Genomic DNA, 24,812 nt, shown 5'->3' on the forward strand with positions numbered 1-24,812 from the left:
AACTTTTCTTTAGATAATAAATTAAGATTTTTCATCTTTAAAGGAGGTACTTTATCCTCATCTTCAATTTTTGACATCTATATTTTCTAAATCCATAATAAGGAATTAAATTCATCAAGATAAGATTGAAAGGAATACCTTCAACTATATGAACGGTATATAACCATTCTTTGAGATGAAGCTTATATGCTAAACTTTTTGTCATATAAAGAGGACACAGCCTTCAACCACATGAAGTCGCATTAGTCTCATTAATTACTTCTCATAAAACTTCCTTGGATAGGCATAGTTGAATAGTCAAAAGAGCTTTTTCATGTAGCTCTTCAAATTGCTCATCAAACATAGTCACCTACTTTTTATCCTTCCAAACAAATCTTTCTTCAAGCCATTTAGAGTTATTAAAGCTCGCTGAATAGCAAAACTAATCTTGTCATTAAACTTCTCAATATCAAACTTTATAACAGTAGACTTCATGAAAAATTTTCAATTGAGAATTAAGCTCTGATACCACTTGTTAGGAAGTACGTAAATAATTAAAAAAAAGTAAACAAGATAAAATAATTGAATATATAGAGAAGTTAGAGAAAGTGATAAAGATGACACAAGAATTTAATGTGAAAAACCCCTAATATTGGGGATAAAAACCCGACAACGAGCAAATAATTTCACTATAAAAAATGAAGATTATAATATATGTCTTTGTTATGGGGGATAGAGAGACAAGATATAGATATATATATATATAGCTTCTTATTAGCTAACAATATTATCTTAGATAATAATAAATATATTCTAAAATATGAAATAAAGATATGATAGATTTACACTAAAATAATATGTAAAAATAATCACAAAAGATTATAAGAATTTGAGTCATAATCTCAACAAAAATAAATGAGAATTATATAAAAGATTGTTAAATAAATAAAATTAAATATATGATAAAAGTATTTATAAGAATCAATTTAGATGTAATCTCAAAACTCATTCTTTAGTAGGATGCAACAAAATGGATAACAAGTGCATCCACATAATTTATAGTAAAACGAATCAATCAAACAGAGATTGAAGTCATAGATAAGCCCTTGGACTTCATCATTTAATGCTCAATGATGCTAGCCTGAATTTATCCCATATTCTCATATCTAATCAATCAAATCTTGGCGTAAAAATTGTAACTTACTATCCAAATTCAATTTTGAAGGCTTATGGTTGATGGGCCGCCCCTCCTTTCATTGGTTGCTATCTCTTTAATTTAATCACTTGTTACACAACACGCTCAATTTAACAAAGCAAATACAATAAACACAATATTGAAAGTAGTAACTAATTAATAAACTTTCTTTCAATTTTAATTTTAGAGTTGTCTATTAATATATTGTGAAAGATTGCAATCCATTTTTCCCAAAAAATAAAAAAATTAAGTTTATTACAAATGAAAACTAACATGACGAAATCTTAGATCCAGTTCCTCTCTTTCATTAGTTAAATAAATATGAAGAATTCACAATCTAATTCTAGTATTCCAGTCTTTGCTTAATTTGAGTAAAAACTTGCTTGCAAAATCGTTTAAGTTTAACAAGTTATATATATATATATATATATATGCATACATAAATTAATTTGATGGCTCAAATTATTAATACCATGCTTCAAATACCCGAAAAAAAAAAAACAACTGCTCTCTTGATTTCAAGGTTTCAAAATTCAAATCAAAAGACCACTCTCGAAGTAATAAATTTAATTTCCTTTATCGGTCCCGTGGTTTTATCCGGACAACTATTTTTTTTCTTGTCCTACGAAGTACAGCTGCGGACACTCTCATTATTTCTTAGGATTTAAAAATGTCTAACCTTTTTTCTTTAAAAAAAAACATTACTAGTAGAATGATGTTTTTTTTTTTGGACAAACTAGCAGAATGATGGCTGAAGCAGCATCAATGGGAGAAATTGGTAGTACCTACAATGATGACCAGTGAAGTAAGTTGGCATAGTGCCACGTTGGTCATTTATTTCTTTGAGCGAAAAGTTAGTTAGGGTACCTGATGCTTCTAATCTTTTTCCCATATAAACCAAAAGAGTTATTCATTTTAAATTATATATTATATTCATCATAATATATCAAAAAAAAAAAATTCTATATTCATAATTCCACCTACTTCACTCTCCTTTGCTCAGCCATATCTCTCACCTTATGCTACTTGCCTCGTTGCCTTCCCTTATAAAAATAGTGCGTCCATGTGCCGTTATTTAATATGTTCCTTCAACGTTGAAGTGTCATTGATGTTGACATTTTCATAATCAAATTTCAAAATTAAGGGTCATTCAAATTTCCTTCAACCTTATGCACACTATATACACGTCACTAATTATGGGTCATTCAAAATTACTCCTTTCATTAAAAAAAAACATAAAGCATTTTTTGTATTTCAAAGTATAATTACCTTAGATTTGAATATTAACTCTTGTATATGTAGCAACGTAGATAAAAAAAATTCTATCTTAGAGGAAGTAATCTTTGACAGAGTCTACTCTATAAAAAAGTTTATTTATTCACAATTAGTAGAGTTATTTTTTCTCTTAAAAAAAGGTTATGTAAACAAATTCTGAACTTTAAATACATGTAAATAATTATTCAAATTTAAGGCTTTTTTAATTAAATTTGGACGTGCATTTTTTTACCCCTAATTTAACTATTGTTATTTGTTGTTAACATTTTAATTTTTTTATAAATTTAAAATTTCCTTGTTCTAATTTGTTTGGAAAATAATATATATATAATATATAGATATATAAGTTTAAGGTGCATATAAATTTTTTTATTAGAAAGAGCCTAGATACGTACCTATTGTTGGGTCGTTGTAAGAGTACGTAGATCAAAAACGGTAATGATTAAGATGGAAAATGAGGCATCAGCAGGCCCAAAATATTTTAAGAACATATATAGGTAAACGTCCATTCATTTCCCAATGGGAAACCAAACACGTCATTGTTTTTCTTTTTTCTCTATCAATGTTTATTTGTGGAAAATCATTCATTACAAGGGTGAAATCTCTCTCTCTCCTCTCTCTCTCTCTCTCTCTCTCTCTCACACACACACAACACACAGATAATTAATGACTATGCAAATAGTTATGGTATATTATATTGAAATGTTGGCTCCACGGATAACAAAAGATATCTCCCTCAAAGTACAATATTACATTAGCTGGTTAAAAAAAAAGAGAGTACAATATTACATTAACTTTGTCTAATTTAAGTTTTACATGTATTTTTATTTATTAAAAATTAGAAAGTGAAAAAAATTATCTTAAAATATGCAAATGATAATTAAGTACTACAAAATATAACAATTATTATTTAGTCCCAAGAGACTTGCTTGATAGAGATTTGATTTTTTGATGAAATAACATATTTGCCCTAAGTGATTATTATAGGAAATGACTACTTTTGTTAATTAGATTATTGACTACAACAGAACAGAGAATGACTATTTCCTCTTTGAAAATGATTTTTAGAAATAAAAATAATTGATATTAAATTTAATTGATATTAACTTTTTATCGCTCTTTGACATAGTTTTATTGATAAAATTAATTTCTTAATTCTGCAGTATATATTTTTTCCAGAGAAAATCATTCAAAATTATTTGTATTGTCATATCAATTGATATTAAATTAAAGTATAGGTTAATATTAAAACTTAACTTTAAATTATTAAATGTTTTATGTCTTATGGCTATAAAATACACACATATATATAATATCACTATCTAGTAGATGTTAATTATGCGCAAGATTAACTTATTTGATGGCAAATAAATTGAAAAGAACTTTTTACAATTTACATGCTCATCAGACATTAAGAAAAACAAATATGTAAATGTTGAAACATTGAAAGAGCAAATATATCCCAACCAATTCTGCACTCTTGCCCCATTTTCAGGTTAAATTGTCGGCAGAACAAAATTCTTTCCTCTGTCCAGAACGTACGGCCATGCGATGCCACTGAGAAAAGCAAGTATATAGTTATACTCCAAAAAAGGGTTAAAACACACTAAAAAACAATAAAAAGTGAAGTGAAGTGAGAAGCCTAGAGATCGAAGAGACATGAATTAAAGAATCACCCGCTGAGGAAGGAAGAGAAAGAAATGGTCCACGAGATTTTTGAACCATCCGATCGAAAGATTCCGTTTAATTCCCTCTCATTTATTTCTTTGTTCCTTTTCATTCGTTGCTGTTCTTGGCTCTCAATCTCCCTCCTCTCTCTATCAACTCTCACCAATACATATACCTGTTATACTTATCTCTTCCCTATCTCATGGGCAAGTTTCCATCAATATTATATTCAACGTGTAGTTTTAGCTCATGGAGTACAACGTTAGTTTAGCACCACACTTCCTCGCCATATATACTGTTAAAACTCATGAACCTGATGTCAACTTATATCTGATAACAATTTCATTACAGCTTTACCTAATATGCTATCTATTAACTGTTTTGCATAACTAAACAAGCTTAATATTTATATATATCTGTTAAAACTCATGATCCTGATGTCAACTTATATCTGATTATAATTTTATTGCAGCTTTATCTAATATGCTATCTATTAACTGTTTTACATAACCAAACAAGCTCAGTATTTAACATAATATATATACTCGAGGGTACGTAGCTACTCTAATGAACAGTGAAGTTAGGTTAAATGTACGCTGAGATAAAAGTCTTATTTATTAGTCTGAACGTGAAGGAGGGGCCAGAGATGTAAACAGTAATTCATTTACTTCACGAAACATGGCTTTATAAGTTGATTCTGTGGTAGAAAAATGATCGTGTGGACCAAGGTAATAATCACGTAAGCTGGATGCTGGTTAAAAGAACCGTACTTGAACCAGAAAATTTGTGGTTTTCTCTCCTTGTTAGACTGTTCAACTCCACTAGTATATATACGCGCCGATGAAGAGTGCCAGAAATGCAGAATCTGCCATTGATGAATAGTGCCACATACAACTAGACGATCGCGTCAAACTCTTGAGATCAGAGATATATATTACAGAAGAAATTAAAAGAAGCAAGAGTGCACTGTGTGCAGCAGAAACAATGGTAAGAGCACCGTGCTGTGAGAAAGTGGGATTGAAGAAAGGAAGATGGACAGCTGAAGAGGATAAGATATTGACACAGTACATCCAAGAACACGGTGAAGGCTCCTGGAGAAACTTGCCCAAGAATGCTGGTATATACATGTTTTCCACACACACACATATATCAGCATGCGTTTGCGCGCGATTGATGAAATATTGAGGAAAATTAATAACGGAATTGTATTTATATGTATATGTATATGTATAGGATTGTTGAGGTGTGGGAAGAGTTGCAGACTGAGATGGATAAACTACTTGAGGGCAGATGTGAAGAGAGGGAACATCACTCCTGAAGAAGAAGAGATCATCGTCAAGCTGCATGCTGCTCTCGGCAACAGGTCCATTGATTATTTCATTTCATTTCTCTTGTTTAGTTTAACCGACGAATTAATTAATCCTTTTACTTTTAGGCTATACAAACTATATACAATTCTTCATTGTCTCTTAGAATTTGTTGAAGCGGAAATATGAATGCAGAAACAATTCTGCAACACCAGTGAAAAGAATGATCATTCGTATATCATAATTAATTGATATATTTATTTTTCCGTTGACAAAAACATTGTAGGGGCATATACTCTGTTGGGTACCACAAACTTTATTTCTCACCAACCACGAACAAAAGATTTTTTTTTTCCTTGTCTTTTTTCGTACTGACGAAAAAAATATTAATTAACGTTCAGTTTTTAAACCTACATAAGTGAGGTGAGCAAAATTATAATGTCCCATGCTAAGTAACAAAATTATATTGATGTTTTTGAAGGCAAATATTTTTTAGTAACAAAGAAAAATAGATTTCTGCGTAGAAACTTGCCGCAAGCTAAGTAACCTTAATTCTTATTAAAAGAGTAATATAATATAAGCATGCAAGAACGCCTCCACTGGGTTGCAGCTTTTAGGAGATGTCCCAGAAATTGTTAAATGTAAAATCTAATTAAACAAGTTAGGTAAGGTTGGTGTTGGTCTTTTTCACCCCCCCCAAAAAAATTATAAAATATAATTGGCTCTTCCATAGTTATATACACAGTCGTGTGTGTGTTCACAAAGATAATATAACTGCACCAACGAACGCTTGGTTTACCCAGTAAAAAGTTGCACCAACTTAACTAGAGGATTCGAATTTGAATCCTGAAAATATAGCAGCGCTCAGAAAGGTCTCAACCTAGTTCGATCAGATTTAGTCAGAGTTATTACTAAAAAAAAAAAGATAATAATTGAAAATAGCTAGTGCAATTATTTATATGTATGAAGTTTATTTTTCTGATGAATATATTATGAATTTTTTTTTAGCTATACGATAATATTGTATGGTTGGGACTGTATATACGTTGTAATGTCCTTTAGTTTAGACCAAAGACTGGGGGCAAAAAAATCACCACCAGATGAAAACCGGAACTAAATTATAATCTGGAAAATCCATTCATGCACACAAATAGCTCTGCCACGAGTGACTTATTAATAGAGAGAATTATTTTTAGGTGCCAGATAATAAGAGAATTGGTAATTATTTACAAGTCTCGTCAACTTATAAATTACTACTAAGTTCAATATGTAAATTAGAAGTTTGACTTGTAAATTAACTAAAAAATAATTAATTTCCATATTTAGAACCTAATTGTAATTCTTTATTAATAAGTCCCCGGTGGCAGAGCTATTTGTGTGCATGAATGGATTTTCGCCATGTACGTATATTTTCAAATTAAAGTAAGTACATTTTGTTTTTATTGCAAGAGGAGGAAGGTCTCTCCTTTTCTTTTTGCCGTGTACACACACTTGCTTGTACCTTTATATTGTCAAAATGTTAAAACTTAATGCACTTTAAGGTAAAAAAAAAGTGTTTTCTTTAAAAAAAAAACACATCTATCTCATTTTTTAATTTAAATACATTTCTATTTTCTTTTTTGAAAAACATTTTTTTTACGTATAACAAACATGCACTAAAAATCTGCCAATGCAAGTAATTATCATGGGGAGGAAGGTCTCACCTTTTCTTTTCACTTTCTCTGTCTTAATCATTCATATTATTTTATTAAATAATTTTTTAAAATTATAAAATTAATGAATGATTAAATAGGAGAAGAGGAGAAAAAATGAGGTAAAGAAAAGCAGAGAACCCTTTCCCTTTATCACACATCATCACCATATGAGGTTATTTATTAGCATTTATATATCATTACAACATTTAGTGCATTACCTGGGGGCAAATGGGTCATTTACATCTATAGTTCAAATTTGAATGACATTTATTCACAATACAGATAAACCTTGGAAATCTACTAACTTTTCTTGGCTGTAAATAGGTGGTCTGTGATAGCAGGACACTTACCAGGACGAACTGATAATGAGATAAAGAATTACTGGAACTCTCATTTAAGGAGGAAAATCTACTGCTTCATCAAAACCCTAAACGAATCCTTGCCTTCTGTGAACAACATAGCCGTTTCCTCAAAACGAAGAGGTGGTCGGGTCAGGCCCACTCAGCCCACTGTCAAGCTCAACAACATGACTTCTCCGGCCCAGAATTCCCATTCACAAAGCAGTGCAGGCAAGGTGTTCGACAAAACGTCCAAACAAATCCCAGCCACGCAAACTTGGGCCAACGATGTGGGACCTGAAGATTTTGCTATGGCAGCTCCTTTATGCTCAAGTGATGATAATGTTGAGACCATGGGACCGTATCAGTGGCTAGACGATGAGATAAAGAAGCTCAGTTTCATGTTGGAAAATGGTGTGTCTATGAACCCAGGTGAGAATTATGTGGAACAAGAAAATGAATTGGTGCTGAGCAGAAATAATGACATGTTGGGGAGTGATTTATATGAAATGGTGGGAAAGCAAATGATGGGACTGAGTGATGAGGATGTTATGAGTGGAAACAGTAACTTTAATTCGTCAGAGATATCAGTCTATGATTATCAGTGGCTTAATTGGGATTTCAATCAACTAGATCTTTGTGAAGAAGAGAGCCTGAATGTGAACTGCTTGTGGGGTAATGGCAATGACGAATTTGGGGGAAGTTTTTGTTCATATTAAATCCAATAATTTTCCTTTTCGCTGTGTGCTTTGGTGGAGATTTATCATCAGCCTATAGTTTAATAAGAAAAAATTATTGGTGTTTGCTTAGTGAGGTAAAATTTGTCAGATATATATATATACATATATGTTCTCAAGATGCTGTTCAAGTTCTTCGTTTTAGTGAAGAAAATAGAGTTTCGGGATTGATTGGATATTGATGCTGTTCAAGGGGGGAATATGAAGATCATCAAATAAGAAAGTTATGGATATTAAAGTTGTAATTTTTCATATCCTGCTTAATATTTGTAATGCGATTCAAAAAAAATATATCATAAGTTCATATTCATAATAATATTTGTATTTTACTTCTCTTATTCTTTGTTTAATTCAAAATGATTAAATAAAAATTCAGTAACAACAAAGCCCGATTTAGTGTCTAAACTAGAAAATCAATTACGTTATTGATTCAATTTTTTTAAAAAATTAGGCCCAAAATCGATTACATTATTAACTTGTGATTGATTGTAGATTAAATCCTTATCAATTAAATTTTATTAATCTTTATTATTTTCCATTTCTTTTGAATCAGCTTGTCTAAATCAAATCAGGTTGATATATATTTCAGTTATATGGCCCAAGACACGCTTTTGTGAAAGCCCAAATCTATTAGCAATGTTGGTCAATGTAATTGAACTTTTGCCCATAGTTTTTGTTGGAGGGAAAGGAAGAGGAAGATGAAGAGAATATTTTAATGAATTTGATTTTAATAAAAGTGAATAGGTGGGTTTATAAATTTTAATAAATAGAATATTATAATTTAGACCAACTTTTATTTTTAGAGATTACCTTATATAAAGGATCAAAGGGAGTAATCTTTAATGACTCTTGTTCTAATTTTTTTTATATTAAGGGATCAATCCTTAGAATAATAATCAGTTTTGATCAAAGTTATTAGTATTGTCAACAAAAAATTATTATTATTATTACATAGCCACATATAATTCCTAGGAGCATTGACCAAAGTTGATGATAATTATAATGATTGATTCATTAATAAAATTTTTCACTAAAATTAACTATAATCCTACGAACCAAAACCAATATTTTTGTTCAGTCGGCCAAAAAAACCTATATCTTTTTCTAGATTTTTTTCTTTAGACAAATTCAAACAGCTTGCAATTCTTTTTTTTTTTTAATTTTTGTTTGAGTCAATAACCCAATAAACGTATCAAAATTATTAGTTTGACTACACTAATCACAAACTCTTTTCACAAATATTGGGGAGCATATGTAATTTTATTTCATATTTGGATTAACCTTACTAAATAACATGGTGAACGAATTTTAGATTGGTTCGAACCTCCAGACTAAACTCATACAACCCATCAGCCCAATAGCCCAACAGAAAAGAAAACCAGATTAAATTACAGTTCTACCCATCACAATAATCATTATCGAGATAATCACTTCATTAAGATTATCATAACAAGTTTTGTAATCACAAAACATATATTTTAAAATAAATTACACCCTAATTATCTTGAATCCTCTTGAAGGGCTGAATTCAAGCCAAGCACTAATTTTAAACCATTACTCTTCTCGATCCTTGTTATAAAATATCTTTTAATCGCATCACTAAAATCAATGAGACATAATATAGTTAATTTATTAAATTTTTTAAAATTATAATAAAATTTCAATATTTCTCCCATTTAAATGAAAATATTTTAAATTTGCATTCCATTCCCTTTCACAATTAATAAATTTAAATATGGGTAATGTTGGAAAAACATAAATAATACCCCCACCAAGTGCCTTATACCCCTTTTGTTCAAAAATATAAAGTATTTTTAATCAAATCTCACCCCTTAATAAAATTATTGTTACTCGTATTTAAATTAACACTATCTTTTCATATTTACCCTTGTGTAATAAAATTTTTATTTTAAAATAAATATAAAGTGATTATTCAATATGAGCACTTTTTTTAAGAAAAAGGGAAATAATTACATTTTTAAAATATTAAAAATATTTTACATTTTGAATATTCAACCCTTCAAAAAATCTCTTACATCCTTAAACAGTGAGAGTATTAATTAAGAATGTAATAATTTTTTTTTTAGAAAGGAGTCTATAATAAAAAGTGGAAAGAGTATGTAATAGAAAGTTTCAAGCTACAAATATGGAAAACAAAATATTTTCAACGATTGCATTTCATATTCAATCGAAACAACTATATTTACACCAAATACCAACATCTCAAGACCCATCATTCCCCAAATTCTAAGTCATTAAATACCGGCCAACCACAACAATAACTCCATATACCCAAACATTGCATAATAGCATGTTTGGTCGTTCAAAAGGAATTGGATAAACATATATTGGGTAATCGAAAATTAATTAAATAAATTGAATAATAAAGGGTAAAGACCATATATTTTTTGAAAGAGTACAGAAATGAAGCAATAGAGGGGGAAGAATAAGGATTCACGTGTATAAAATTACGCATCTATATTCTCAATTTTTAATTATATAGTCAGCCAAAATTATAAAAAATATATGATGATTATTTTGGGAAGGGCTGTTGCAAAAAGGAATTATAAAGAGTAAAGTAAATGGGAAAGTGAAGAAAGATGATTCTGGAGCTTCATTGACCAATCCCTATCTCCTAATTAAAGGCTAAAGCTTTCTGAACAAAACCCTAACAGCGCCCAAGTCTCAGACGCACCTCCTCCACTTTCTGTTTCTGTTGTACACTTCTCTGTTTTAAAATCCAGATTCGTGACTGCTCACTGCAGCAAACATAGCTTTGATTTGCCAAAACCTCAAAATTTTGCAAAATTCCAATTAATTATGTCTCTGCTTTACCCTAAACCCCAAAATATCGTTGATGAAGTTCTCCGATAATGATTAGGAGAATTAGCTACTTGCTAATGATATGGAATGTTACACTTCTCGCCATCTGTCTTCGGGCTCGACTGAATGGAGGCTGCGTTGGGTTTCGTCAGATATTTAGCACAAAGAAGGGTTTTTGGGTTTAACAAAAAGCTTTATTTAAAATCATTTTTGTTGCGATCTGGATGCTACTGATCTGAATGCAGATCGAGATCCTGATTTTTATTTCGAATCTGATTTTGTTTTTCTTTGTGGATGAATCTGGTTCATCTTTCCTGTCAATGCGGAAGGAGAGGGACGAAGACGAAGGACAAAGGACAAAGGACAAAGGGGGAATTAATTTTTTTATGAGGTTATTTTAGTATTTTTATTTTTTTGTGATTCACAATGAATAAGACTCTATTCCATTTATTAACATCATTTTTATGAACCAAAAAAGCCTCCAACCAATATATATATTCTACCTGTATTAGTACCTTTTTATATATACAATTATTCATTTTTTATGGGATGAATTGAGTAGAACTATATAGTCAAGACTCTATTGATTAAATTGATACAAATCCCTGCCAGTTAAGCAGTACTTTAATTGATTGTTTGATGGTTAATGTTGAAAAGATAACACTTTCCAATTATTTGATCTATTAAATTTATTATGGAATTATTAATCTCATCTATTAAAGTTCATATCATCATTTTCATAATTACACACACACAACCTCCAATCTAACCACATCTCCTCTTTGTACGTAACCTTTCTTTGCAGCCACTTAAAGCTGCACGCCTAAATGGGTCATGTGTTGATTGACGTAGTACATCACTAATGTGGTTTCCTTGTACACTAATTACCTTCGTTCAATTTATAACTGACAAGTGGCAAACGTCTATTAAATGGTGTACGACAACTATGATGAAATTTATACCTTCTAAAATCATCCGGTGTCCAAAAGCCAACAGCTTCAACTAATTAAAATTAAGTAGGGTCAGAAATCCTTTCAAGCATATAAATTTTATCTTCAAACATTGTTGTATTTATAGAACTCAAATTCAAGACCTCTAATCAAATTGGTACAATTCTCTGGCTAGCTAGTTGAATCAAGCTCTTGTTGGTTGCAAGAGATATGATATTTTATGAGTATTTTGCAGCCTCTAAGATATTGTTTAATGAAATTAACTAAGTGATTAAATAACTCGTATGGTCTCTTAATTAACTAGGATGTTCTAAAAAATTAGAGTCACATCTCACATGCACATGACATTTGGACTGCCCTCAGGCAAGATATTTAGATATACCCACACACACACACACACAATCCCACACACGACTAATTGCAAACATCCAATAATTGTTGTACGACGACCATGATGAAAAATTTATGCTTTATTATCAGTATTTTGCAGCCTTAGATATTGCTTAATGAAATTAACTAAATGATTAAGGAAGCATTTCAAACCAAACGGGTCTAACGGAAGGGGTTATTCCCTTACAACGTAGCGAACAAAAGTTTGAATTCCCGTTGGGAAATGTGACCACATTTAATGCTCAATTGTGTCTCGAATAGGATTGCTTCCAATAGAAGAATACCTATAAACAATACAAAGAACAAAGAAAGAAAGAAAGTGTTTCAAAGGAAGCCAAAGTAATTAACTTAGATGTCCTAAAAAATCAGAGTCACATGCACATGACATTTGGAGAGGTTTCAAGCAAAAAATTTAGAACTACACACAAACAAACATACACATGACTTAACAATTAATAATCAATAGGAATTTCCTTAATTGTAATTTTTCCTAATCAATCCTTAATTAAGAAAGAAGTACTAGTATATATTAGCAATGATATCATATTCAATCCATCGACTCTGCAGTATATATAAGAATTTTGTTGGAAATTATACATATATAGGAATTAAAAAACTCTGCTTATGTGATGGAAATTAAATATTTAACTCTAAAAATGGGTTCATTCGTAGATCATTAGAGATAGAGGTAGCATATTTTTGTATTAATGCCAGCAGATACCTAATAATAATATATAACACATGCAATTCCAAACAAAGCACAAATAAACCAGAGAACTTGAACTGAATACAGATGAGACAAGCCTAAATGGCTCTATAATAAGTAGCACTTTCGCTTGAGATGGGACAAATCAACCCAATGCTGATATTTATAAATTAAGAGATAAGAACAAGGGTGGGGGACAGATTGGAGTACTATAATTTTGGAAAGTCCTTGTCAAATTATTCAAAAGCTATAAACTCAAGTTAAGATCGACATCATCATCACCATTTTGTACTGATCCTTCACTCGAGAGTTCTTTTTCAGCATCATCACGTGCCTCTCTGTCATCCGATCGAACTCCATACCAAAGCTCAGGCTCGGACCAAAAAGCTTGTTGTTGTTGATGATGATGAACCAGGTGAGTCGACGGTCCTGATGGTGCTGACGAAGCAAGTAACGATGATGTGATCTGGAGGCGTCGAGGATGAAGAGGAAGAAGATGGAGGCTAAGGTTGTCGAAATGAGCTAGGGTAGCTTGTCGACGTTCTCTTTTATGGGCATTCTGGTGGCCTCCGAGAGCTTGAGAATTGGAGAATTCTCGCTCACAGAAATGGCATTTAAATCTCTTGGTGAAGGAAATGGAAGCATCACGAGCACTCTTGCTTAATGGAAAGCCAAATAGCATCAGATTGGCTGAAGAAGATGAAGATCTTCTCTCGCGCTTGTGAGAGCTAGGGTTTTCTGACGCACTCATATTCATTGGGTGTTTCTGGTGAGCTTCACTGCTAGTGACGATGGGGGAGGGAGATGTATAGATTCACTTGGATTCGATCTATATCGCTTTGTGCCCAGTTATTTATACTACACAAACTCACTTTTTTTATTTTCTTTTTTAACTTTAATTTCCTCAATTTTATTATCACATCCAGGCCCCGTTTATTTTGTATCCAAATAAAATTTAAGGAAAAATTTTTATTTTCGCAAAGAAAGTTGACAAATTAATGATCGTGCATAATTCAAAAATATTGGTGGGAGGCAAGATGTTGGTAATTATGCGATGGGAGCACTGTTGACTTGTAATTACGTGGCAACAGTTAAGTTGACTTAATATGTTGACATGTGTAGTTTTTTTGAACTTTAATCCAAGGACCTAATTAAGATTCCAAATTAATTCTTTTTATGTGTTTATTAAGCTTATGAACTGTTATATATCATTTTATAAATTTTTTTATCCAGACCCATATGTAAATACTACAAAAGTAAAGGATAAATGGATTGAATAAAAGCATTGATATTTTAATTTTTCTTAAAAAAATTATATACATATGGCTATATAATCAAAGAATGGTCTGCCATTTTTCTTTTGTTAATTTTCACGTATATATCTAAATGTTTTTGAAAAAAAAAAAACAGAGAGAGACAGTTAGGTACGTGTATAGGGAATTAGGGACAGCATTAAAATAGATAGTGGATAGTAGGCTTTGCCTCCTCCTCGCTCCCACCGTATATGAGCAAGAATCATCAGCAGCAGGCTAGCTTCATGAATTTTTAACTGAAACCTTCGTCTATATCCAACGTCCTAGGACCTTGTAACAATGATTTCCTGATTTACCTAGGAATTAAAGTTCATACGTGCTGGTGCAAGTCCAATTTTAATTGAATTCGAAACTTCATTTGATTTTAACTGAATTTTTTTAAAAATAATGCTCTCAATGTCATCCTCCATCAAGAGTCAAGAAACTCAATTTCATCTTAATTATTTTTTTGTATATTTTTTCTCTCCGAAAAGGAAAATTTTGATGAGTAAGATTCTAGATTATTCACTAAGACAATGACACACTTGATAGCTTAAACAAGTATTTAAGATTAATTAATACTTCTAAATCGTGTATTAACAAAAAGTGTGTTCGGGATGGTTCCAGACAGATCACACTTTGGTAGGGCTAAAAAGTATAATGAACCACGTTTTGAAACTTTAATTTTTAAATGTGGTTCCCAACGTGCACACAATGATGGTCACATGAGAAAAGGCTTCAAACCCATACTTTCATGAGATATAAATTGCTCTGCATATCCCAGATCATATTTTTAAGCTAGGGATTTGTATGGATTCTACTTGTTGATTTTTGTCATGAATGAATCCAAGCTTTTTCATAAAAGAGATGCTCTAATCATATTAAAAAAGAAAATAGATAAAGAATATCCGACTTTTTAGTATTAAACTCAAATTGATTCATCAATTGTCAAACTAATAAATTGATGAATCAATTTCTTGATCAATCCAATCAAGAGTTTACGATGTACTGATTGAGTTGAATTTTATATTTTTTATCTTCTTATGAAACCTGATATGACATCATTTTGAGTTAAAAAAACAAAAAAAAATAGTAGTCCATCGTATTTATCTTTTAGTAACTATATGTATTATTAGATTACCTATCTGTTTTTATACATGAAAGTTCCATTTACTTGTAGATTACCATCTTTTTAATTGAACATCACTCTTATCAGAGTTACATATTAATATTTTGTATATTTTAATTAAATTATATTTTTTTCGATCTGTTGACTCAACTACAATTCGATCACTGATTCTTGAATCATTGGTTCAACCAATTCATTACAGACATAGTGAGAGTTATTTGGACAGTCCATCTGAGCCAAATTTTGGAAGCTGGCCCACCATCTATCAACTCTATTAGATGCCATCTGCAGCGAAACACCAGAGTCTATAGACCTAGACCGCTACTCTGCTAGACCAGTAGACCAGAATATCATAAACTCTTGTCCCCTTGCATATTTATTACTTCTCCATTTTAAATTATAAAAACATTTTAAATAAAATTTTATATATTAATAAAATTTATTAAACATATTTTATAATTTTACTTTTTTAAAAATATAATTTTTAAAAATATTTTTAATTTTATATTTTATTGATAAAAAAATTAAAAATAGAAAATATTTTAAAAATAATATTAACAAATATTATTAATAAAATATTATTTTTATTAAAGTCCATTATATGTTAGAACTGTTAAATTTTTTAAAAAATATTATATAATTTAAGATGAAAAGAATATTTATTATTTATTAATGATATCACCTGCTTTGGATGTACCTTCCTGTTGAATAAATTTTTAAATTAATCTTTTAAAAACTGTTTATAACTAAATAGATGCATTATCTCATTTGTTACACGACAGTTTAGAATAAATTAAAAACTATAGATTATTCACAAGTTATAAATAATATAATTTATTATAATTTTATATTTACTATTTGATAAAAACTAATTATAAACTATGATTAATGAAATAAAAAATATAAAAAAAATCGCATGAAGTCATGATGATGTCTACAGTGAGTCCAATGAAAAAGTCACCTTTCAAATTTGGGTTGACACAATTTCATTGTATAAGCACCCTAACAAGTAACTGTGTATTTGCTACTTTTAATCAAACATAGGTGATAGACCATATCTAAACCTACGCCTCCCTGTTCCAGGTACTATTCAATAGAAATTTCATAAAGTGAAAACATAAATGCATGCCTTTGTCGGAGAATTAAAAAAAAAAAATGATTCAAAAGTATTTCGCTGAAGGCTTTTTTTTTTTTTTTGGACCGGAATTTCGCTGGAGGCATATAATGTTAATTTTATCATGACAAATCCAAAATTTCTTTCTAGTTGTCTAGTTGTCTGTAACCTAAACTTGTTCTTAATATAATATTTACAATTCAACCTTTATTATTAATAAAAATTAATTTTAACAATTAATTAACTAAAAAATTACAAAAAAATTAAATCTTTTTCCTTTTATATAACTTTTGGTTTATTGTCTATAGTTTTTTAATCTTTTTTTTAATTTTTAATATCATTTTTTAGTTAACTAGCAGTCATAGTTAACTTTTGTTAACAGTAGAGGTTATATTACACTATTTTTAAAAATTAAAAAGAAATATTGTATTAAAAATGATTTTAATGTTCCAAACACTCTAAAACTTATAGTTTTACAGTCAGTTTGCTCTTTTACCCAATTAATTTATCCATTGTTGATAAAGGTGTTAGAAAGTCATTATATATTCTCAATTCATCATTAATTAATAATTAATTAATGAGAGAATAATATTTAAGCCTTAAAAGATTAAATTAATGATAGTCAGATCTCCAACAAAATTTTCTAAACAAATAAATTATAACTATTAATTCAAACAGTTATAAATAAAAATTCATATTATAATTTTAGGGTTACATTTAATACTTAAATAATTGTTTACAATTGAAATTTTAGAATTTGTAAGTATCTATATCGATATTTTTAACTTATTTTTTAACACAATTTATTGGGGATATAACTGTTATTAATTCAATGTTTTGGGACCTAATCATAATTTTTTATTAATTAATCATCATTATATTGTTTTCATTCAAAAAAAAAAGATTGTTTTCATGGAGAATATATATATATATATATATATATTGTGGTATGCATTGTTAAACTCTCAAGTTAACTCTATAAATTTATCATTTTTTTATGTTTGTAGATTATAAAATTATGTCAATTAGCTTATAAATTTGGACTAAATGCAAACTCAGTAAAACTTACAAGTTGACTTTCCCATTTTACCATTTTTATGTTTCTATCTTGCAAAATTGTGTCAATTCGGTTATAAACTTAAACTAAATATAAACTTAGTTAAATTCACTAAACTCATCGATTTTCACTGGGTTGGACAAGTTAGGTATATAATGTGTAGAATTTGGTTCATAGAAATGATAGACCCAATTCAAAGAAAATAAAACTCAAAAAACAAAAAACTAATATTAATAAGAAAAGAAAATAAGAAATACAAAAAATAAGTGCTAGTTTTATTGGGTTTGGACTCCCTTCCTATGTGAAGAAAGTTCACTTCAAGCTATGTGATTAAATTTACAGGAGGAGCTGTGGCCTTAAAATCTAAATTACAGAAGTGTATAGCTTTATCTATAATAGAGACTAAGTATATTGCCATTACTGAAGCATGCAAGAAGTTGTTATAGGTAAAATGATTCTTGAAAGAACTTTGTTTTGCTCAAGAAAAATACTCATTAGTTTGTGATATATAAAAAGCTATTCATCTTGTTAAAAATCCAAATTTCCATTCTATGTCAAAATACATTGATGTAAGGTATCACTAGATTTTTGGATGCTAAGTTGCTAGATTTGGTGAAAATTCATACTGATGAAAATGTTGCTGATATGTTGACTAAGGCTATAAGCAAATGGAAGTTTGAAGCTTGTTGTAAGATTGCTGGATTGGCGATAACCTCCACATAGTCGTAAGGGGGAGATATGTTGGGTTTGAGCTCCCTTCCTATATGGAAAAAGACCCATTATTGAAGCCTATTGTGAGTCTCATTAAGTAAAGTGGAGAGGGGTCAAGTTAGGTCATGTGAGAGAGGTCATATTTAGTTTTATGAGCAGTCATTTGAGAGAGAAGAAAAGAAAAAGTCATTTTCGCATATTCAGAAAGTAGCCTTGATGAATCGATATTTGTAGATTTTTTCACCGTTAGATTGAGTTGAAATTTGATGAGCTAGTTTGCAACATCCAATACATAATTTTCAACAGTGAGATCATTCATTCGTTGCTTGGTGTGAGAGATATTTGTTTGTACTACATCCTATAATTTGGTATTTTTTTCATCTTCTTCATCCTCTTTTATAAATCTATTGATTTGATGTTTTAGCTGGTTGTTTGTACTTTTTGTGAATCTAATTGAGACTCTCTTGTATCCTATTTTGATCATAGTGGAGTTGTTTTTCATTGGTCTGGATGACCCATGGTTTTTACCCTTATATTGAGGAGTTTTCTATGTTAATAATTTCTGGTGTTTCTAATCAAATTTGCGCTATTTATTTTTTCCCATATATTTATTTTATTTGTTCCTCTAAGCTTCTAACAAGTGGATGGGAATTTATTTCCACTACATAAAAATTACTGAGTGATGCTTTTTTTCATCATGTTTTTTTATTTTTAAAACAGTTTTTTGTTTTTAGGATGTGTTTTGAATTTAATTGCTTTCAAAACTATTCTTATTTTTTTGCTTTTAAAAACAACAAAAAAGAAACATTTTAAAAATTTTTTCATTTTATTTTTCTATTTTTAAAATATATTACATTTGATTATTAAAAATTACATTTATCTTACCCAATAATTATCACAAACCACCACCATTAATTATCGATGATCATCACTATTGACCATTTATTTAATTATGAAACTATTTTTAAATTAACACAACCAAATAAATTTTATTTTGTTTTGAAAAATAATTTTAAAAGCTATATTACAAAACAATTTTAAAAACTATATTATAAAATAGTGTTAAAAAAATGTAAATAGAAATAAAACATGCCCTAAAGGCATATTTGGTTTATGTTTTCATTTTTGGTTTTTAAAAAATTTTTTGCACTATGTTTTTTTCAAAATTTTTTCATAGAAAAATAAAAATAAAATTCATTTAGTTTTATTAATTTAAAAAATTAAATTTATAATTAAAAATCAGTTAATAATGATGGTCGATGCTGGTTAATAGTGGTCATTTTCAATAGATCAAATGTAATATATTTTAAAAAATAAAAAATAAAATGAAAATAGCTTTAAGATGTTTTTTATTTTTTAAAAAAAAATAGAAAAATTTTAAAAATAATTAAATTCAAAACACTTATTCAAATGAGTTTTTTATTTTTAAAGAAAATAAAAGTAGTTTTAAAAACAAAAATCAAACAAGCCTTAATTTTTTCTATTTTAAAATTTTTACGTTGTGTTTGGGCTAAATATAAAACGTCGCTCAAATAGGTCACAAAACTAGTTGGGTTGAGTAATCAAAGCATCAGCCCCAATATAAATAAAAGAGGCCAGCCCTGAAGCTCAATAAAGTCCACAAAAAATAAACATACCGAAATCCTGTCAGCCTCAAATATCAGACTGTTGGTACGAAGACACGATCCTAAGTCATATCGAAATCTCTGCCCAAGTGGTTAAATGAAACAGGCTGGTTATCAAAATGGAGAGACCGTATCATAATTTTCGTGGAATTCCTGATTCTTCGGTAGAATGTGCTAAGTCCTAAGGGAAAGGCTTCTGCTATTCGACACTATAAATAGAAAGAAGAAAAACAGAGGAAGCTAGTCAACACTCGATCAAGACTTGCATATTTTACATTCATTAACTCTTTTTTAGTTCTTAGTTTTTAGTCTGTAATTTTTAGACTTCAATTAAATTACACACTTATTCTATCAAACTCTTCTATCTTTTTATATTTAAGCGAACTGTGGTAAAGGAACTTGAGAACCTTTTTGCTATCTATTAAGACTTAATGTCTCTAGTATGCTTGGTATTTATTGTTCAACCACGAACAATTTATGGCACGCTTGGTGGGACCTGTGTAATAAAGATGGCAAGGACATGAAAAGACAAAAGGATTGATGAAATAAGTGCTGGTTCTCATGAACCAAAAGGGATCTCCACACGCAAGATCAGAAAACTTATCGCCTGATATTGGAGCAGCTGAACATCGTGAGCATGTAGTGCTGGTGACACAAGGTAGCAGCAGGACGAGCCTTAGTTCAAAGTCAGGAAATGGCTAACCCAACCCACTGATCATATCTAATAGACCTGTGGTAGAAGTGTTGCAAGGAATTCAAGACTAGGTAGATAAGCAGCTGGAAGAGAACCAAAGTGTGGTCGAAGACAAGCCAGAGGAAGGAACTGAATAATTCTTATTTAGTAATATGGTCAAAATATATACACGTATCATAATCTTCTATAAAAGGAAATAAAAAAACAAAAGCAAATAAAATCTAATATTACTCCTAATGACCCAATCCTATCAAATCTCTATTTTTATGGGACGTATCCCTCTAATTTTCCTGTAATTATTCTCACACTCCCCCTCAAGTTAGATCATAGATGCTAATCATGTCCAACTTGCTTATGCAATTATCAAAAGTGGGTTTGTGTAACCCTTTTGTCAACACATCTACTGCTTGGAGATTTGTCGGTAGGAAGGCTACACATACAATTCCATCTTCCACCTTCTCTCTAATAAAGTGTCTGTCTATCTCCACATGCTTAGACCTCATGTTGGATAGGATTCAATACCATGCTTATGGCAGTCTTATTATCATAATATAGTTTGAGAGGCAGATCAAGTTGGACATGGATTTCTTCTAAAACCCTTTTTAGCCACAATTCTTCATTATGCCTCGAGCAAGAGCTCTCAACTTAGATTCAGCACCGCTTTTGGATACAACTCTCTGCTTTTAACTCTTCCAAGAAACTAGATTTCCCCATACAAATGAGCAATACCTAGAAGTAGATCTCCTGTCTTGGTGATGTCCACCCCAATCTACATCTATATACACCTCTATATTCCTTTGTTCATGTTTTTTTAAAAAAGTAAACCTCGTCCAGGATTTCCCTTTAGGTACCTTAGGATTTTGTATGCAGCTTCCATATGTTTGTCCTTTGGTTCACACATATACTGACTAGCAACACTCACAGCAAATGCTATGTCAGGTCGTGTGTGAGATAGATAAATAAGTTTCCTAACAAGCCTTTGGTATCTTTCTTTATCCATTGCCCTCTCTTTCTCCTTATCTTCTTCTTCCTCAACATAGTTACCCTCTTCATCTGAATTTCCCTCTTCTTTCTTGGATTTTTACCTCTTCTTTGGAACAATAATAGGAGTTTCAACAGGTTTACACCCCAACATACCTGTCTCCTTTAAGAGATCAAGTACATACTTCCTTTAAGACACATAAATACCTTGCTTTGATCTTGCAACCTCCATTCCCAAGAAGTATTTCAGACAACCCAAGTCCTTGATCTTGAATTCTTTTTCAAGAACAGGCTTTATTCTTGCCGCTTCCTCATTATGATCACCAGTGATGATTATATCATCAACGTATACAATAAGGACACACCTCTTGCCCCATTCTACTTTAACGAACATAGTATGATCCGATAGTCCTTGATTGTAGCCTTGTAGCTTTAGGACTTTTGAGAATCTATCAAACTATGCTCTTGGAGACTGTTTCAACCCATATAATGATTTCTTCAATTTACATACCTGATTCTCCCTTCCTTTATCAAAACCAGGAGGTAAAGTCATATAAACTTCTTCTTTCAATTCTCCATTTAGGAAGGCACTTTTGACGTCTAGTTGGTGTAATGGCCATTCAAGATTAGCTGCTATAGATAACAATACTCTGATAGTGTTCAATTTTGCCACTGGTGCAAATGTTTTCTAGTAGTCAATGCCATAGGTTTGTGTAAACCCTCTTGCCACTAGTCTAGCCTTCAATTTATCAAGATTTTCATCAGCCTTATATTTAAGGGTAAATACCCACTTACAACTAACCAGCTTCTTGTTTCTTAGTTTCTGCACAACATCCCAAGTCTCATTTTCTTCCAAGGCTTTTATTTCTTCCAAGACAGCTTCTCTCTATCCAGACATTTTTAGGCCTCATGAATGTCTTTAGGGATACAAACACCATCCATATTCATAATAAAAGCCCAATATCCTAGGGATAAGGCTTTATAAGATAGGAACGTCTGAATAGGATGTTGTGTACATGATCTTGGCTTCTTCCTGAGAGTAATAGGCACCTCCAAGTCATCTTCTGAACTTTCTGAACCTTCTTCCTCATCAAGATTATCATTCTCATCTTCTTTAAGACTATCTCCCATAGAATCTATCATCAGTTCTAATTTCGGTACTGCTTTAAGTATGAGAGCTTTTGTACTATGCTTCTTCTTCTGTGTGTACACTTTAATCTCTGTACCTTCTGGACTTGTGTTCTTATCTCCCCCCGAACTTGCATTTTTTTTTAAATTTGGAATAAAAGAGAAAGGCTCAAGTAAAGTGGGATGGTCAAGAGAGTCAATAGGTTCAATGGGAGAATATTCCTGAAATTTACTCCAACTCTCCCCCTGAATTGAAGATGATGAATAGAAAGGTTTAGATTTAAAAAAAGTAACATCATGATCGATAAGTAGGCATTTAGAGGATGGATTGAAGCATTTATATCCCTTTTGGTGTGAGGAATAACCAAGAAACACACACTTGATAGCTTGTGGGTCAAGCTTGAAAGAGGAATGGAGATGAACAAATGCAAAACACCCAAATAACTTTAATGGTAGAATGGTTTCAAGATGGGTGAGAGAGTGGGTCTGCCGAAGACACTCGAGGGGTGTGGTGTAAGATAGAATTTTTGTAGGCATGTGGTTAATGAGATAGGTAGCAGTAAGAATGGCATCCCCCCAAAAATATTTTGGCACATTTATGGAAAATATAAGAGCACGGGCAACATCCAACAAGTGTCTATTTTTACATTTGGCTACCCCATTTTATTGGGGTGTATTTATACAGGAGGTCTTATGGATAATGCCTCGAGCTCTAAGGAAGTCACTTAGAGACTTGTTGACATATTCAGTGCCCATTATCTATTTGGAGAATTTTGATGGATGTGTTAAACTGATTAAGAACTATGGTATAGAATTCGATAAAAATAGAAGGTACCTCAGATTTATCTTTCATTAAATATACCCAACACACATGGGTATGGTCATCAATAAAGGTAATAAACCACTTGGCTCTAATTCGATTAGAGACACAAGATAGACCCCAAACATCACTATGGATAAGAGAGAGAAAGGCTTAGAAGGCTTATATTTAGACTGCAGAAAAGAAGAGCGATGATGTTTGGCTAATTCACAAATATCGCAATAAAAATTATAAATTTTATTAGATAAAAAATGGGGAAACAAATGACTCAAATATTGGATATTAGGATGGCCTATTCTTTTATGCCATAACAAAAGATCAGCTTGTTCAAAAGTAGTCATAAGGTTGTAGTAGATTTAGGACTATAGACTACTCACGGTTGATTTATCAAGGTAGTATAGGCCATCATACTCGTCGCACTGCCAATCATCCTCCCTGATGAGAGATCTTGGAAAATACAGTGAGTAGAGAAGAAGTGAGCACTACATTTAGCTTGTTTAGTCAACTTGCTAATGGATAGTAAATTGCACGCAAGATAGGGAACATGAAAGACAGAGTCAAGGTGCAGAAATTTAGAAATAGTGATACTACCCTTTCCTGCAATGGGAAAGGATGTACCATTTGTCGTGTCAATTTTCTTGTGGCCACTACAAGGAAAGTATGAGGTAAACAAGGTAGAGTCTACAATCATATGGTCTGAAGCTCCAGATAACAATCCACTTTAATTTAATGGAACATACATTAAATGTAAAATGCGAATTACCTTGCTTAGCAATGGAAGCATTATGAGATGGAGGCGACTGGTTGGATTGTAAACTATAGAGCATCTCTAGAAGCTTATTTAATTGATCCTTGTCAATGATAGGCAAGGTGCCCGATTTGTCTGAAGAAGGGCCAGAGTTGTCTGAAGTAGAATCAGAAGTAGTTTGATAGCCACGAGATTTACCTTTACGTGGTTTCCAATCAAGTGGTTTTCTATGGAGGTCCCAACATTTATCTTTTAAATGGCCTGTCTTTTTGCAAAGCTCACATACAACCTTTCCTCTTGATTCCTTCTGGCCTTAATCCGATTGTCGACTCACTAAAGCAGACAACTCAGATGAAGGAAGGGTTGATGAAATTCTAGGTAATATCACCTTGTGATGAGAAGCCTCACGATGAACCTCAGCAAATGCATCCCAAGTAGATGGTAGAGGGGA

General features: G+C 31.0%; 2 protein-coding genes across 2 annotated transcripts; one reads left to right on the forward strand and one right to left on the reverse strand.

The window, feature by feature from the left end:
• Positions 1-5,006: 5,006 nt before the first annotated feature.
• On the forward strand, positions 5,007-8,458 carry LOC129293839 (transcription factor MYB4-like). Its single transcript, XM_054931951.1, has 3 exons — positions 5,007-5,234; positions 5,351-5,480; positions 7,443-8,458. Exons 1-3 carry the CDS (start codon positions 5,102-5,104, stop codon positions 8,173-8,175), a joined length of 996 nt encoding a protein of 331 aa, XP_054787926.1. The 5' UTR covers positions 5,007-5,101; the 3' UTR covers positions 8,176-8,458.
• A 4,697-nt stretch (positions 8,459-13,155) lies between these two features.
• On the reverse strand, positions 13,156-13,867 carry LOC129293840 (zinc finger protein 8-like). Its single transcript, XM_054931952.1, has one exon. The coding sequence runs from the start codon at positions 13,817-13,819 to the stop codon at positions 13,310-13,312; it is 510 nt and encodes a 169-aa protein (XP_054787927.1). The 5' UTR covers positions 13,820-13,867; the 3' UTR covers positions 13,156-13,309.
• Between the last annotated feature and the right edge of the window lie 10,945 nt (positions 13,868-24,812).

The sequence above is a fragment of the Prosopis cineraria genome, unplaced genomic scaffold (assembly GCF_029017545.1).
Source record: "Prosopis cineraria cultivar Desert tree isolate PC_DT_omini unplaced genomic scaffold, ASM2901754v1 PC14, whole genome shotgun sequence".
In the NCBI taxonomy this organism is placed as follows: domain Eukaryota; kingdom Viridiplantae; phylum Streptophyta; class Magnoliopsida; order Fabales; family Fabaceae; genus Prosopis; species Prosopis cineraria.

Excerpts from the sequence above, each read along its gene's own strand:
- LOC129293839 (XM_054931951.1), top strand. The coding sequence starts at position 5,102 with ATGGTAAGAGCACCGTGCTGTGAGAAAGTGGGATTGAAGAAAGGAAGA. Across the intron at positions 5,235-5,350 it reads AAACTTGCCCAAGAATGCTG|GATTGTTGAGGTGTGGGAAG; the intron begins GTATATACATGT and ends GTATATGTATAG. Across the intron at positions 5,481-7,442 it reads CATGCTGCTCTCGGCAACAG|GTGGTCTGTGATAGCAGGAC; the intron begins GTCCATTGATTA and ends GGCTGTAAATAG.
- LOC129293840 (XM_054931952.1), bottom strand. The coding sequence starts at position 13,819 with ATGAATATGAGTGCGTCAGAAAACCCTAGCTCTCACAAGCGCGAGAGA.